Source organism: Sphaeramia orbicularis, chromosome 14 (genome assembly GCF_902148855.1).
Source record: "Sphaeramia orbicularis chromosome 14, fSphaOr1.1, whole genome shotgun sequence".
Classification (NCBI taxonomy): domain Eukaryota; kingdom Metazoa; phylum Chordata; class Actinopteri; order Kurtiformes; family Apogonidae; genus Sphaeramia; species Sphaeramia orbicularis.
The window spans coordinates 44,250,811-44,268,310 of record NC_043970.1 but is presented as its reverse complement, the minus strand read 5'-3'; the positions used below and the strand labels follow the sequence as shown (position 1 = coordinate 44,268,310).

The window sequence follows — 17,500 nt, the reverse complement described above, 5'->3', positions numbered from 1 at the left end:
GGATATCTATCCCATAATATAAAACTCTACTCTGACAGTAGTCCTTATTGTTTTGGATCCCAGACTCCTGTTAGAAAAGAAACACCTGGATTCAATGGGTCCATAAACTTTAGTTCATTTATGAGTTAGACAGTTATGACATGAGAATAATGATATATTACTTAATGTATGTCTGTTTACATATATCTACAGTGTATTTGTCCAATTCTATTCATACACACACATTTTATTCATTATTTCCACTTGAGTTTGATGCTAAACCACATTCATCATCATCATCATCATCATCATCATCATCATCATCATCATCATCATCATCATCATCATTATTATTATTATTATTTTGTTGTTTATTACTTATGCAATGACTCTAAAGTTTAATCAAATCATCTGAGATCCACAACAACTTCATTAACTGTTCTGTGTATTTCCACCTAAACAGACAAAACCTTGAACCATATTTAAGAGTTTTTATCTTTTATTATTGAGGATTGTCAGTATTATTAAACATATTTGTTGTTTATATTAATTCAGAATGACAGATTTTAATGCAGATGTACGTGTTTTTGTTTTTGTTTTTCCAGAGATCCGCAGTGTGAAGGAGCTTCCAGCTGGAAAAATGTCACATGTTCAGTCTTCGCCACTATGGAAACCCATTCTGAGACACGGTTTGTGTGAAACCAGAGACGTGGATCGAAGTAAACCCCCATCAGACCAGGTTAGACCAGCAGACGCTGTCCATCTAACTCATGGGTTCATATACTGGTTTACTGGACACACTGTGTTTTTACACTTGTGTCTTATATATGAGGTACATGCTCTTATAGTGTGTTGTATAGATGGGAGGGGTCAAGGGCGTCCCAGATGGACCGCCCACTACTTTTTAATTCATAACTTTTGAACCAGACGAGTTTCAGACAAATATTCCACATAGTTGTAAAGGTCTAAATGCCGTCTGAAACGGACTCAAAGGGCAAAATTTAGTTTAAACATTTTTAAATGAAAAATATACAAAACTACTGCGTCACAGATGGACAGAAAATTAACGTCTATTTTTTCCAGGATTCCAAAGTTCTCCAAAATGAAGTTCTTCTGACATTTTCATCCTCAGATGTATTCAGTTTAAACGTTAAACCATCTATTTTACAACCTAATAATTGGTTATAGAGGAAAAAGATATTAGATCAAACCTAAATAGAAAGAGTTTAGACAAATGTCAGTATCACAGATGGACAACAAAAGGCAATATCAAATTAAATTTTTTTTTATTTCAATTATCAATATCATATACATTTATTTACAATATGTACAACATACAAATAATATCAACATTATATTCACATGTATTTTGCATAGATATATGCGTTTATTAATTTTAAAAACTGTGTTTAGAATATGACATAATTAATATAATAGTCAAATATCACTGTATTTGGAATAAATGTAGTTTATTTATAGAGTTTATAAAATGAACCCAGAATGACGGCACTAAACTGGGTCACTATACAAACATACACACTCACAAAACTACTCACATTATTTTTCACAATTTTTTTCTCATTTCAAATTACATTTTCTTGAAAATAGAAATAATTACCGACCCAAAAATATAGGTTTGGTGCAGATTATTGTCATTGAATTTTTGTGACTAGATGTGAACCTTTCCTTGATTCCGCCCAGATGTTCATACTCGAGTGTTTTTTATATCTTTATCTAGTCAAGAACTACCTGTAAACAAAATTTCATTCTGTGCACATCATGACAATAAACATTGTTGAATCTTCAGTGGGTGTGAAACTTATTTTAGTTCAGGTTCCACGTTCGGCCCAGTTTGATGTAAAGTAGGTCAGAACCAGTAAAATAATAACATTCTAGCCTATAAATAATGACAATGACAATTTTTCTCTTTGCTTTAGTGCAAAAAAATAACTTGTATATATCTTAATAACTTATACATTATGAAAATATTCACATGTAAAAACGATCCTTTCACAAAAAATGTGAATAACCTGAAAAAAACTGATATTTCTTAAAAAATATATGTGCAATTTTAACAATTTTATGCCTCAGTTTATCAGTTATACATGCATTGTGGATTGGCTCTACAAATGCACAAAACGTTTAATAGAATATTTAAAAAAAAATAGTGTTAAAATTACACTTAATTTTCTTTAGACTTTGTCAGGTTGTTTATATTTGTCCAGTTTATTCACATTTTATAGTTAAGGAGAGTTTGTAAATGTAAATATTCTCATAATGTAATATTATTTCACATTAAACCAACAGTATTTGTCATTATTTATAGGTTATTATTCTATGATTTGACTTCAGATCATCTTGGTCTGAATGTGGGACCTGAACTAAACCCAGTCCACCGTCCTTGACTCCTCGTATCTCCATTATGTGGGACCCTCCTGGTCTAAAGTCTAAACCTCCAGATTGTGATTATGCCGTAAACGCTGGGTTGTTTTTCTTGGTGACAGACGAAGACGTGGACTCATGATGAGCTGTTGAACTTCCTGGAGGACTTTGCCCGTTGGAATCCTTCCCAGGAACCGGTCGACAGTAGAGCAGAGCTGATGAAGACGCTCATGCAGTCCTGTAGAAAACAGCCAATGAGGAATGAGATTGCATCCGGGCCAAAGCCGGACCAGGCCGTTAATGCCATTTGGGCCGCCATGGTTTACCACACCCCAGCCCTGAACCAGGCCCTCAGAGCCTACGGTAACACACACATGTGCAGCGTTAGATCTGATTAAATTGGATTATATCAGATTAAGATTAGATCAGATTAGATTGGATTATATTAGATTGGTTTGGATTGGATTAGATAACATTACATTACATTACATTGGATCATATTACATTACATTAGATTAGATCTGATTGGATTGGATTGGATTGGATAGATTAGATTAGATTAAATTAGATCAGATTACATTAGATTAGATCAGATTACACTATATTGGATTATATTAGATTACATTACATTAGATTAGATTAGATTGGATAGACTAGATTAGATTAAATTACATCAGATTACATTAGATTAGATTACATTAGATCATATTACATTGGATTGGATTAGATTAGGTTAGATTGGATTGGATTAGATTAGGTTAGATTGGATTGGATTAAATTAGATTAGATCATATTACATTACATTGGAATAGATTAAATTAGAATATATATATGTGTGTGTGTATATGTGTGTGTGTATATATATATATATATATGTGTGTGTGTGTGTGTTGTGTGTGTGTGTGTATATATATATATATGTGTGTATGTATGTGTGTATGTGGTGTGTGTGTGTGTGTATAGTTTAATAATTACAGGGTAAAAATACTAATAAAGTGATAATAGTAGTCGTAACAATGATCTATAAGTAATCAAAGTATGTAAATAATAGTAGTAGTAGTAGTAGTAATAATAAATAACAACAATACTAATCAATCAGAAAACTAAACTGACGACAGCGAACCATCATTGACTCTAATAAACCTGATTGTAATCTAACCTGCTCAGTTCCACTGGTGGAGAGTTAGATATGTTCTGTATCTGAGCCTCATTTATTCACTCTGACATGTTCTCCTCCTTCTGCTTTTTTTATAATGTAAAGCGCTTTGGGTGTCTAGAAAGGCGCTATATAAATCCAATCCATTATCATTATTATTATTATTTTATTAACTCTGACATGTTCTCCTTCTGCTTTTTTTATTAACTCTGACATGTTCTCCTCCTTTTGTTTTATACCTTTTGTTTTTATTAACTCTCTGACATGTTCTCCTCCTTCTGTTCTTTATTAACTCTGACATGTTCTCCTCCTTCTGTTTTTTTTATTAATTCTCTGACATGTTCTCCTCCTTCTGTTTTTTTATTAACTCTGACATGTTCTCCTCCTGTTTTTTTTATATACTCTGACATGTTCTCCTCCTCCTGTTTTTTTTACCTACTCTGACATGTTCTCCTCCTTCTGTTCTTTTATTAACTCTGACATGTTCTCCTCCTTCTGTTCTTTTATTAACTCTGACATGTTCTCCTCCTTCTGTTTTTTTATTAATTCTCTGACATGTTCTCCTCCTTCTGTTTTTTTATTAACTCTGACATGTTCTCCTCCTTCTGTTTTTTTTATATACTTTGACATGTTCTCCTCCTGTTTTTTTTACCTACTCTGACATGTTCTCCTCCTTCTGTTTTTTTATTAATTCTCTGACATGTTCTCCTCCTTCTGTTTTTTTATATACTGTCTGACATTTTCTCCTCCTTCTGTTCTTGTCTTTACAGTTAATCAGGACTGTAAATCCTGTCTGAGTGAAGACTTTGCACATGTGTATTCACTGGCTGACAGCATCAGGACATGGATGGTGAGTGTTGGTACTGGTGTGTGGGATGTTCTACTGCCTTCACGGGTTCTCGTCCCACTCTCATCCTGTGTCTTTGTCCTGACAGTTGGAGATGAAGCAGAGGTATCTGGTTGGAAAAATGAATGTTCCAGATGACAAGGAAGGAGGTGATGAGGTCACAATGGAGTCACTAGGTGAGCACTGCTACTCAACTCCAAATCCCAGAGTTCCTCCACATTATTTATTATGTCATTAATAATAACAGTCAGGAGAAGTCAGCAGCGTCTGTTTGGTCTGAGGAAACTAGATCAGGTCCAGGTGGACACATCTGTGAGGACTAGGGCTTAGAGAGCTTTTATCAGAATCAGAATACTTTATTAATCCCACAGGGAAATTTTTGTTTTTTACAGTTGCTCCATTCAAGTAGAATAAAAAGTAAAAGAAAAAAGTAATTAATATAACAAAAAGAAAGGGAAAAACATATATATAAACACTCTAGTAAGCACAATTACAACAGCAATTTGTACAATATGTACTGTACCTGTACAGCACAGCTAACATTAGCATTAGTTTACATTTTATTTGACCCTTAGATGTACAAGTGGGTCAAAATGACCTGTCGAGGTTGTTTTCTTACAACGTCTGTATAAGGAAAAGTTATTGTTATTTCATATTCCAGGTATTCCTCAAAAAATATGTAATTAACATTATGCTATTTGAATTTGTAACTTACATTTATGCATTTTATGATATTATAGTTCTTGTATTACTACCCCTAGTTTCCATAAGTGGGTCAAAATGACCCACATTAATTTACAATGGACTTACATCTGAACCTTTGATTCATTCAACAGTAAAACCAAACAACTCACTCACTAAATGGATGATGTCATTGTTCTATTTCTGTTATATACTATTTATTATTTACTACATATATTTAGCTTTTCAAATCTTCAAAATATTTTTTAAAAAGCATTCTGAAATTGTGAAAAAAACAAAACAACAAAACAGCATTTCAAGCATGAAATCATTCTTTTTTGGACCAAAATATAATCTGAATGATTAATTTTAACATGAGAAAATGACAAAAGGGTCATAAAAACACTGATTTGAACTCAGGTCATTTTGTCTCATTTATGGGGGGGAGGCATCGAAGGGTTAATTCACTGTTTTTATTGCACCACCAGTTTTAATGTGTTTGTGGTCCTGTATCTCTCTCTGTTATTATTGTTTGTTTTATTCTACTGCTCCACAGACCTGTATCTGTCCCTGAACCTTTAACCTTACCATTCATCTCCTATCTGTCCACAGCTCAGATGTGCATTGAGAAGAGCCTGCTGCTGTTCAGGTTCTCTCCGTGTGGCGTCCCGTACCCAGACACCGACTCCTCCAGACCTGCAGAGGGCAGCACTGCTCCACTCCTGCGTTCCACTTCCATCTCAGATGGAGACTTCCAGCCCAGCTCCTCCCAGAAGCCCCCGGTCCAAGGGTCCGAGGACGGCGGCGAAGTGAAGGACGGGCAGAACCAGCCCTCAGGAGCCCAGCCCCAGAGCCAGCCCCAGAGCCAGCCCCAGAGCCAGCCCCAGCCCCAGCCCCAGCCCCAGTCCTCCTGCATCCATAGTAAACCAGGACACAGAGGGTCCACAGAGAGCCTGTCCTCTCAGCCCGGAGACCCCGCCTCCCCCTCCGCCTTCCCCCGTAAAGCGCCGTTCAGTCGAGCACGTCTGCGCCTCTTGTCGTGCCGCTCAATAGAGGAGCCTCGCACGGCGCCGTCAGTCAAAGACCGCTACCCAATCCTCAAACACATCCTCAACTTCATCAGAGACCAAGCTCTGACCACGTCGAGGTGAGGAAAGCCTCAACCATATCTGATATAACAGCTGTAGTTTCTGTCCTATAGGGGTAAAGGTAAGGGTAAGGTAAGATGAGGTAAAGTAAAGTAAGATTCCATACGATAAGGTAAGGTAAGATTCCATAAGATAAGGTAAGATTCCATAAGATAAGGTAAGGTAAGATTCCATAAGATAAGGTAAGATAAGGTAAGATTCCATAAGATAAGTTAAGGTTAAAATATGATACGATACAACTTTATTTATCCCAACTTGGGGAAATTTCACAATTAAAAACAGCAACATAAAATAAACAAGTGCAAAGAAAAAGAAAAACAGAGTGAAAAATGAAATATAAAGAGAAAAAATAAATCTGGTCTTTATATAAATACTTATATACATTTAGGTTTAAATAATATTTCCATAGTAGTTCCCTTTGTACATTATAATGTGAATATGGGGGGGGTTGGAGGAAAGACCTTAGTGATGTTCTGTTTCTTCTCTTTCTTCATTTTCTTCTGTTTGTTCTCTTTCTTGTTTCTTGTCTTTCTTTTCTTTCTTGCAGTATTCTGCAGACGTTGTCTCTGAACAAAGCTCAGGCTCTGAGCGTGTGCAAAGTCCTGGAGATGGTTCAGCAGTGTTTACGTTCCCTGGGAAAACCACATCTGTTCCAGGCGCCCTGCATTCTGTTCCTGCAGGAGCTGCTGGCGTGTCAGAAGGATTTCACCAGGTACAGGAGTGTGTGTGTGTGTGTGTGTATATGTTTGAGAGGCAGATCACACACTTCAGTTCATTCATTCCACACTCAGATCATACACAGACTCGGAAATATGTGTGTGTTAAAGGCCTGTGTGGTTCTAGATCCTGAGCAGATGGCTGTCATTGTCTGTTCCGTGTTGTATAAAGTTTATCATTCAATAGGAAGTGACTTTTGGACCTTGAACACTCATCCTGATTAGTTTTACAAGTGTTATGTATTAAACAGAGGCCTTGAAATGAAACATGGACTTATAAAAGATAGAATTATTCACTTAGGACTGGAACACAGAAACAAATTAAATTCAACTGGAGATTGATTCAGATAAACATGACGCTGACGTACAGGGACATGTTAGCGTCCAATTTTTTCAGTTTTCAGTTTATTTGCTCATTAACTGGTTTGAACTGAAACTGATGAGGTGAATGTTTCTTTGTGAAACATCAGTGGGTTTGACTTGTGTCTGTGGGGTCAGTCCTTGGGTGTCTGTCTGTGGGGTCAGTCCTTGGGTGTCTGTCTGTGGAGTCAGTCCCTGGGTGTCTATCTGTGGGGTCAGTCCCTGGGGGGTCTCATATGGTGTCCTTGTGTCTTTCCAGTTACTTCTCCCAGCTGTCGGACAGTGGACAGACGCTCGGAGAGGACGTCAGGTCTTCATACCATCAGCTGGTCCTGATGTTGGTGGAGGCCGTTCAGGGTTTCAACAGCCTCAACGAGAAGTAAGAAGAGGACAGAACTGAATAGAACTGAATAGAACTGAATAGAATAGAATAGAATAGAATAGAATAGAATAGAATAGAATAGAATAGAATAGAATAGAAAATACTGTTACAGCAGCAATGAAAATCCATTTAGCAGAAAACACTTAAGTGCAAAAGACTATTTAAAAATATCACACAAAATACTGAAAAATATTGAAAATATAGAAAAACTGCAAATCTATAATATTAGATATATAAAAAACTACTAAATACTACTAAAATATACAAAAAGCTGCCTCTGTACTACTATGAAATATATACAGGCAATACAGGATACATACAGGTAATATAGGATATATACAAGTAATATGGGATATATACAGGCAATATAGGATATATACAAGTAATATGGGATATATACAGGCAATATAGGATATATACAGGTAATATAGGATATATACAGGAAATGTAGGACATATACAGGTAATATGGGATATATACAGGCAATATGGGATGTATACGCGTAGTATAGGATATATACAGGTAATATAGATATATACAGGCAATATAGGATATATACAGGTAATATAGGATATATAGCCCCCCCCCCCAGTGAGTTTCTTGTACCAAGGGCCCAACATGATTCTGTTTGGGGGGGGGCAAATTAGTATGGGCACCCCAGGGTGATAGTAATGCAGCTTAACTCTAGAAACATCAGGTATAAAACATAATAAAGGTTATGTAGAAGTCTGTTCTGAGCCACGGTAGAAACATGGGAATTTTTCTGTCCCTATATTTCAGAGCACATTCATCTATTTACTGATGAACTGTCAGATTTATTTCCTTTCTAATATCAATGTTGATCCCAGTATTGATGTGTTGTATGGCTGCGGTAGTCAAATAATCAGATTACAGCTCAAAATTGTACTTTAGTATCACTAAATGAATCTGAATCAATCAATTAATACTGAATCGAATCGATATCGGATCAAATCGCATTGTGATTAATCGATTCAGAACCTTATGAATCGAAATTGAATCGATTAAGGGTCTTGGCCCTGATACCCAGCCTTTGTCAGTGAGTAACCAGCGCCTGAACATATTTAGATCAATAGTCTCACCATGGATCAGTGTGATGGTCGGTGTGAGGCAGGTTAGTAATGAGGCTTTCCTTCGTCCCGTCCAGAGCCCTGTTACCGGCGCTGTCCTGTGTCCAGACCTGCCTGTTGCACCTTCTGGATATGAACTGGGAGGTTCACGACCTTCTTCTCTTCGTAAAGATCAAACTCCCTGACCTCCTGCTCAGCATGTCCCAGGAGAACATCAGTGTGCACGACATCGCCATCAGGTAAGAGACTCAGGAAATATAATGATGCCTTCAGGGGCTGTTGGGAAGATGAGCTTTTCCACTTATGAATTCAAAATTATGAAATTATTTGAAAGTGTGTTGTGTTCAAGTGCTTTTGATGTTGTAGCGAAATGAAAAATGGCTAACATACAACTTAGCATGACCTGGGACTTGAGTAAAACGGTTTTTTCGACTTGTTAATTCATCTGATATGGCCCTTTTTTTTTTTTTTCCTTTTTTTTTTTACAAATTGCATACTAACACAAAAGAACAAAATGAACACAATAAAGCCAAAATTGTAGCAAAACGGGAGAAAAAATCAACAAAATCATCTAAAAGTTATCAAAACATCAACAGAAATGAACAAAACGTCAGTAAAATAATCAAAACACGTACTAAAATATGAATAAATGAACAAAAATGAACAAAGTACTCAACAAATTAAAGCCAAAATCATTGCGAAAAGGGAAAAAAATGAACAAAATCATCCAAAAGTTATCAAAAACATCCGTAAAATGAATAATAATGAACAAAACGTCAATAAAATAATCAAACCACATATGAAAACATGAATAAATAAACAAAATACTCAACAAAATGAACAAAATAGAGCCAAAATCATTGCGAAAATGAATAAAAATGAACAAAACATTGATAAAATGATCACAGATGAACTAAAACATGTTTTGGGTGATTTTGTTCATTTTTGTTCATTTTCTCATTGGTTTTGACTGTTCTGTTCATTGTGTTTTCTATAAATGTGCAGAATCATCCACGAACAGCAGCAGAATGTTAATAAAACCATAGTTTATCATTGGTCATGAATCCCTCATTTCTCTCCTCCATGTTGAAAGGGTCAAAGGTCATTTTTTAATCTCTGGTGGAAAATCCAACATTACGTGCCAGTTCACGTGCCAGTTCTGAGTTCATAACTAGTATTTACCATATTTCCGATAGCATGTGAAGGCAGCATAAGACACTGCACCTGTTAAATGTTTCTGTTTTTGATTTCCTTCTGACGGTTTGAACCTGCAGTCAGTGGACGGAGGAGGATGAGATCACAGACTATAAGAAGAACCAGGAGTGGATGGACGAGTGTATGGACGGCATGTTTGAGAAGTGGTACGACAAAATCGATGAGGAGGACTCGATGGAGGACAGGAGGAAGGTACGGCACAGGAATGAAACAGGGTGGGGTCTGCAAAGTAGGAATACGTTAGAGATGAACGGTTTTATTTCAAACATTCACAAAATTTACAGAGCACATTTACATTCCATGTATATTTATACTTCTATATCTATTTATATATCTTTATATAAATAAAGAACAGAACAGCACGAAACTATACAGCTGTATTTCCTTCTTATTTTATTGAATCTTATTTATAAAATTTTATCTTAATAAATCTTATTGAATCTTATCTTATTTAATCTTATCAAATCTTATCTTATTGAGTCTTATCAAATCTTATCTGATCAAATCTTAGCTTATTGAATCTGATTGAATCTTATCAAATTGTATCATCAAATCTTATCAAATCTTATCTGATTGAATCTTATTGAATCTTATCAAATCTTAGCGTATTGAATCTTATTGAGTCTTATCTTATTGAATCTTATCTTAATGAGTCTTATCTTTTTGAATCCTATCAGATCTTATCGTATCTTATCTTATCTTATTGAATCTTATCTTCTATTAATCATATTGAATCTTATCGAATCTTATGTTATTGAATCTTATCAAATCTTATCTGATCCCATCTTATTGAATATCAGCTTTTTGAATCTTATTGAATTTTATTGAATCTTATCGAATCTTATCAAATCTTAGCATATTGAATCTCATTAAATCTTATAGGATCTTATTGAATCTTATCAAATCTTATCATATTGAATCTTATTGAATCTTATCAAATCTTAGCATATTGAATCTTATTGAATCGTAGTGTATTGAATCACATTGAATCTTATCAAATCTTATCTTATTGAATCTTATCGAAAAATTTGAAAGTAATTTACGTCTTGCTTTAAATATTAGCTGTGCTTTTTTAAACTGAGTCAAATCTGGAAATTTTAGAGTTTTTAATCTTAAAGTTCATTTGTACGATCTCTATATCCTACATTGTTAATTATCTTAATGGCCTTTTTTTTCTTCGTATATACACTGTTTGCACATTGGTTTTATTGTATTTAACTAAAATACTGTAAAAAATCATGTTCAGTATAGTATAAAATTAACAGGAAGTATAATAAAAATAGACATTACATACACCACATCTGTTCTTCCACTTTTCTGAGCTGGTAATTGATGGAGGATCCTTGTAAAACAGATGCAGGAAACTCTGACAGTAAAAGTCTGCGTGTTGTAGATAAAGTGTTTGGTGTTGTTCCACAGATGCACATGTTCATCGCCCGTTACTGCGACCTGCTCAACGTGGTCATTTCCTGTGACGGCTGTGAGAGGATGGCGCCGTGGCACCGGTACCGATGTCTGCAGTGCATGGACATGGATCTGTGCAAGACCTGCTTCCTGAGTGAGTCCTGTGTTCACTGCACATGTTGGGTTTAAGTGAACGGACGGTACCAGTGGGTTCACAGACGGGTTTGATCTGAGTCTGGACCAGAACAGTCGGTAACAGCTGGAGAACGTCCTGGTTCAGTCCAGGTTTACCAACACCAGGACACAGATGGAGAACCCAGTCTAATTCAGATCGGACCAGTTAAATATTTGCAGAATAGTCTGTAAATAATGACAAATCCACAGTTTTTTAGTCCAACAACTAAAAGATCTGATGGACGATTGTAGTGTTTTTCAACCATAGGGTCGCCTGGAACTTCTAGTAATTGATATATATAAAAAAAAAACTTACTAATTAAAAATCTGTGTTGAGTAGGGGTGTTAGAAAATATCGGTTCAGCTATATATCACGATATTTTATTTCACAATGCTGTATCAATATTAAAAAGTACTGTATCAATATTTTCACGTATTTATTCAAATGCAGATATGGTGGAGGTTCATTTTTATTTTTTGTTTTTCTTTATTGTTTATATCTTATTTGTTATTATTTAACACTGTTTTATTAATTAATGGTTTTTTGAAGTATCCTAAAAGCACTTTTTACTGTCTGAGAGGCAGATGGAAGTTCTAAACACAGTACTAAGCACATTTTTATTTGATCCCAACAGGATCTAATGCTATACCACAAAATTTTCCAGTGTTAAAACTTAAATTATGTTTTACAGACATTACAGTTTAAGATCCTGTTCAAATGTTCATATTCTATTAGTTCAGAACTAACATCAGAACATTATTTTAGTTCAATCCCAACAAAGGAACTAACATTATATGATAAAAGAGTGTTAAATAATAATAAATAAAATATAAACAAAAAAGAAAAACAAAAATGAACCTCCCCAATATCTGCATTTGAATAAATACCTAAAAATATCGATACAATACTTTATAATATTGATACAGTATTGTGAAATGAAATATCGTGATATATTGCAGAACCAATATTTTCTTACACCCCTTATCTTATTTATCTTATCTTATCTTATCTTATCTGTCTGAAAAAATAAATGTTATTATAAATTCAGTCCAAACCATCTCTGAGTTATTTTGGTAACAAAGATAACAATTTAACCCAAACTAACCAATGTACTGATATCTATCCCTTGATATAAAACTATATTCTGACATTAGTCATTATTGTCTTTATCCCAGGCCCCTGTTAGAAAAGAAACACCTGGATTCAATGTGTCCACATACTTTTGTCCACATAGTGAATGACTTTGGCAACGCTGACAGAATTTTCCTATTAATTATCTTATTCTTATTTCATATGCTGTTATAATTGTACTGGTTCTGATCCACTTTAGATCTTACTGGTCTGAATGTGGAACCTGAACTCTGTATAGTGTTAATCCAAACACATGTTGGGTCAGAACATCAGCAGTTCAACAGGTTCTTCTGTGCAGGCGGAGCCAAACCCGAGGGTCACGAGGACGACCACGAGATGGTGAACATGGAGTACGCTTGCGACCACTGCCAAGGCCTCATCGTCGGCAGCAGAATCAACTGTAACGTGTGCGAAGACTTCGACCTGTGCTTCGGTTGTTACAACGCCAAGAAGTACCCTGACAGGTGAGGCGTGTTGAAGGCATCGAACGCTGTCATGGCTGGTTTTTCGCAGCTTTATGGTGAATTATTTGACATGTTTTGTGTGTGTTTGTAGTCACCTGCCCACCCATCGGATCACCGTCTACCCCATGGTGACCATCCGGATCAGCGACCGCCACCGCCTCATCCAACCCTACATTCATAACTACTCGTGGCTGCTGTTCGCGGCGTTGGCGCTGTACACGTCGGACCTGAGCAGCGAGAAGCAGATGGAAGGAGATTCATCGGACAGTGACGCTCTGGAGCTGGCATCCGACCTTCAGACCCACTGTTCACAGCTCATCACCGACTGTCTGCTCAAAGGGCAGCCCGGAAAAGGTACCGCCACCTGGGATTCGGAAAGAGAAGGAACACGGTCACATCTGTTCAGTTAATTAACACAAATGAGCTAATAGTCTCTTTCCCATTGACCCTGAAATTGTGTGAATATAACTTGTGCATAAAAATTTGCCTAATGGAAAAACGACAATTTTGCCAAAACTCGTTTTTCGATGAAAAATTTTTGAACTTGCAAGAAGTGTTTTTTTGCGCGTAGAGAAATTGGTATATAACACAAAACTGCAATAGAAAGACCTTTTTGTGCAACTAGAGTCACGTGACAAAAAAAATGGATGTTGATGGATATTACAACAAGAGAAGAAGAAGAGTTTAGAACAAACATGATGCGGTATGTGTGGACAATAAGTTTGGGAATCTTAGTTTAAGGCTGATATGATGTGCATCTTGATACATCTCTGATCCCATTTATTAAAGATAAATGTGTGGCACCTTGCGATGTGATACGATACAATTCACACCCAAATCACGATACAGAGCGATTAAGCCCATTCTGATTCAACACATTCATTCTGATTAAAAAAAAATATGCAGCGGAATTCAAAAAGCTGATTATTTATTAATTAAATAAGACCATGACTTTTTCCAAATTGTCTTTAGTTCAGTTTCAGAACACGTGCCTCACATTCAGTCTGTGAAAAAGTTCGGACTTTGTTTCCAAAGTCGTTTCTCTGTTTCGAATTCAACTTCTTCCTCCTTTGCTGAACCCATTTGTAATGTAATGTATTTGTAATGAAGGTAAAACAGAAAAAGGTTCTGTCACTTTAACAGACACCTGCGCATGGTATTATGGGATGTGCTGTTAGATATGTATGTGACTGTTTAAGGAAGTATCTGTGGTTTGTACTGCAGTATTCAGTACAGCTGATCTAGTAAAAGTACATGTGGTCACCTCCTTCTATGTCTGTCACATTCACATACACGAAGGACAGGATTTATAGGTGGAGCATGTGCCCAGGGCATGGGCGGAGCTCAGACTGTTAGTGTGCAGTGTATACATCCATGGCGCACGTTAACGTGTATCTACAGAAAAGAAAAACTTTACCCGAATAAATAGTAACACTTTTAAATGCAAGTAAAAATATTTTGTATTAAAGAGATCGAATTTTATTGATGCAAATGTTCAGTAACTGATGCATCGCGATATCATTCCAAACTTTTCACTCACTCGCAGCTTCTCTACCGGTGCACTGGGATCGTGCACGTGCGTGTCAGCATATTGATACGTATCAGATAATCTTTCCATCCCTAGTGGACAGACCAGGAAACCCAATCATTTTAGAATTTAGTAGGAGATAGAGGGGGAATGACCATTCTAGATTCAAAACAACACAGATTTATGTTCATGTTTATGGAACGACTTCTACTGACATCTACCAGAAGAAAGAAACTAATCAGCACATTTGGGATTGAATTGAAAAACCAACATTACACACTTCTGTTTTTGTTTTTTTTTTTGCATTTAATAAATATAGGCAAAGTTTTGCATAGATGTCCAATTGAAAAGAGACTAATGATGTAACGGGTTCCACCCTGATGGATGAACGATTGAACAGAACCAGAACCAGAATACTTTATTAATCCCATTAATTAATACAGATACCCCATGCAAGTAGAATAAAAATAAATTCAGTCAAACACATTCATGAAACATTCTTTATTACCACACTCCTGGTAACAGTATAACCCACTGAATCCGTCCATAGTTTCAGCTGAACTCCCCTTTACCTTCTGTTCTTCTGTTAAATGCTCTAACTCTAGTCTCCTGGATGTTTGTGCTTTTCCGTCTGTGTTTGGTTGTTTAGGTCTGCGCTCGTCGGCTTTAATCGCCCTTCTCTTGTCCAATGAGTCGACCTCTGACAGTGACCTGGGTCCAGTTTCTCCGGCATCGTCTCAGGAGTTCAGTACAACTGACACCTCGTCATTCACTGGAAGCAACGCAGCCGTCTGTTCACCGTCCTCCCCCAGAGACAAGGTACAGCATAAATATGATAGACTGTAGGATTAGTAGTAGTAGTAGTAGTAGTAGTAGTAGTAGTAGTAGTTGTAGTAGTAGTAGTGGTGGTAGTAGTATTACTGTTATTATTATTATTTTTATTTTTATGGAGTAATTGGACACTAAATGTTGAAATTAAATAGTGGAATTATTATTATTACTAGTGCGTTGACCTGTGGTGAACCATGGGTCATATTAAAACTGATATCTAGGGACTGAAGTTAGTAAATGCGTCGTTCCTGTTTTTAACTTCATTTCCTATCATGCAGTGTGGTACCGTACTTCCTGTCAACCGAGTAACATGATTATAAGGCCATTGTGTTAAAAATGAGTCATTTCTCCCAAAATATTGGTCTGATTAACTTGTCGAGATATTTAATGTGGAGATGGAACTATTCCTCAACTGTAGGAAACAAATGGGACAGATAAAAACATCTATATTTGTCAGAACACACACACACACACACACACCAAACGGTTCCACATTTATCCTGTGGATGCATCTTGTCATGGAGCAGAACCTTAGTGAAAAAAGGTGACCTTTGACCTACTGTTTCCAGGTCACATGTCCTTGTGCATTTCTAACATCTGAGTACTTTCACATATAAATATGTATTTAATAAGTTTTACACAAAGACAATCTAATCTAAATAAGAGGGCAGGGACTTTAACACAATCTCAACACTAGATTTGTCAGAGGGGGATTAAAAGTGCACAGTGCATTATGGTGTCTAATGTAAACAGTAGAAGAACAGACTAAATTCACCTGTAAATGTAGTTCCTGTTGATGCAGACTCAGACTGTAAACCTGTGGACAGACGTCACCTCTAAATCTGTTCATATTCTGTCCTTTTTAAATCTGTCCTTTAGAAGAAACCACCTGGAAAAGAGAAGAAACCAAAGGATGGGGGTTCTGCTGTCCATGCTCCTGCAGACACCCCCGCCCCCCCAGCCTCTGCAGAGGCCGACAAAAGAAAACTGGTCCCCCAGGACACGCTGGACTCCCCCAGTCTGAGCCAGACCCCATCTGTGTCTAGTGAGGACGCCCTGTCCCCGGTGGTCCGACGTAAGACCTGGACCCACCTGACAGCACATCATGTCCATAGACGCTTATACTGCATATATACAGTATATATACAATATAAAATATATACAGTATGAAGTATATAGAGTATATAGATTATCTACAGTATATACAGTGTAAGGTTTATACAGTATATACAGTATAATATATATACAAAATATAGATTATCAACAGTATATGCAGTATAAAGTTTATACAGTATATTGATTATCTACAGAAATTACAGTATATATAGTATATACTGTATATATACAGTATGTATTGTATATACTGTGTATATATATATATATATATATATATATATATATATATATATATATATATATATATATATATATATATATATATACACAGTATAATATATATAAAATATATACAGTATATATTTTATATACCATATATATACAGTATATAGTATATACAGTACATACAGTATGAAGTATCTACAATGTATACAGTATATATAGTATATACTGTATATATAGTATAAAGTATATACAGTATATACAGTACATACAGTATAAAGTTTACACAATATATACAGTATACAATATATATTGAATATACTGTGTATATATACAGTATGATACATATACAGTATATACAGTATATATTGTATATACTGTATATATAAAGTATAAAATATATACAGTATATACATTATTTGCAGTATATACAGTATACATTATATACAGTATCTGACCATATTATACTCCTGTTGTAATGTCATGTAAAGTCTGTTCTATGATGCCGCTGCAGTGACAGGTTTGTTTCCTGTCCTCAGATTCAGAGTCCGGAGCGGGAACGGCCAACTCTCCTGCATCTGATGTCGTCAAGGAGACGGAGAGGCTTCCCCAGGTCCCACTTCAGGAGCATGTGTTTTCAGAATGTTCCAGAGAGAGGATCCTGGGACTGTTGGC

The 17,500-nt window shown here is 36.0% G+C and overlaps 1 protein-coding gene across 1 annotated transcript in view; it reads left to right on the top strand.

The window, feature by feature from the left end:
* The window catches only part of zzef1 (zinc finger, ZZ-type with EF hand domain 1), a 71,019-nt gene that overhangs the window by 29,641 nt on the left and 23,878 nt on the right, over positions 1–17,500 (top strand). The window contains exons 25-39 of the mRNA XM_030153190.1: positions 585–718; positions 2,484–2,724; positions 4,288–4,367; positions 4,453–4,540; positions 5,658–6,192; positions 6,741–6,905; positions 7,529–7,648; positions 8,817–8,978; positions 10,014–10,146; positions 11,374–11,512; positions 12,963–13,128; positions 13,220–13,482; positions 15,306–15,475; positions 16,367–16,562; positions 17,365–17,500. The exon at positions 17,365–17,500 is cut by the window's right edge and continues 25 nt beyond it. Of these exons, the coding sequence (XP_030009050.1) occupies positions 585–718; positions 2,484–2,724; positions 4,288–4,367; positions 4,453–4,540; positions 5,658–6,192; positions 6,741–6,905; positions 7,529–7,648; positions 8,817–8,978; positions 10,014–10,146; positions 11,374–11,512; positions 12,963–13,128; positions 13,220–13,482; positions 15,306–15,475; positions 16,367–16,562; positions 17,365–17,500 (2,728 nt within the window). The remainder of the gene's footprint in view (positions 1–584; positions 719–2,483; positions 2,725–4,287; positions 4,368–4,452; positions 4,541–5,657; positions 6,193–6,740; positions 6,906–7,528; positions 7,649–8,816; positions 8,979–10,013; positions 10,147–11,373; positions 11,513–12,962; positions 13,129–13,219; positions 13,483–15,305; positions 15,476–16,366; positions 16,563–17,364) is intronic.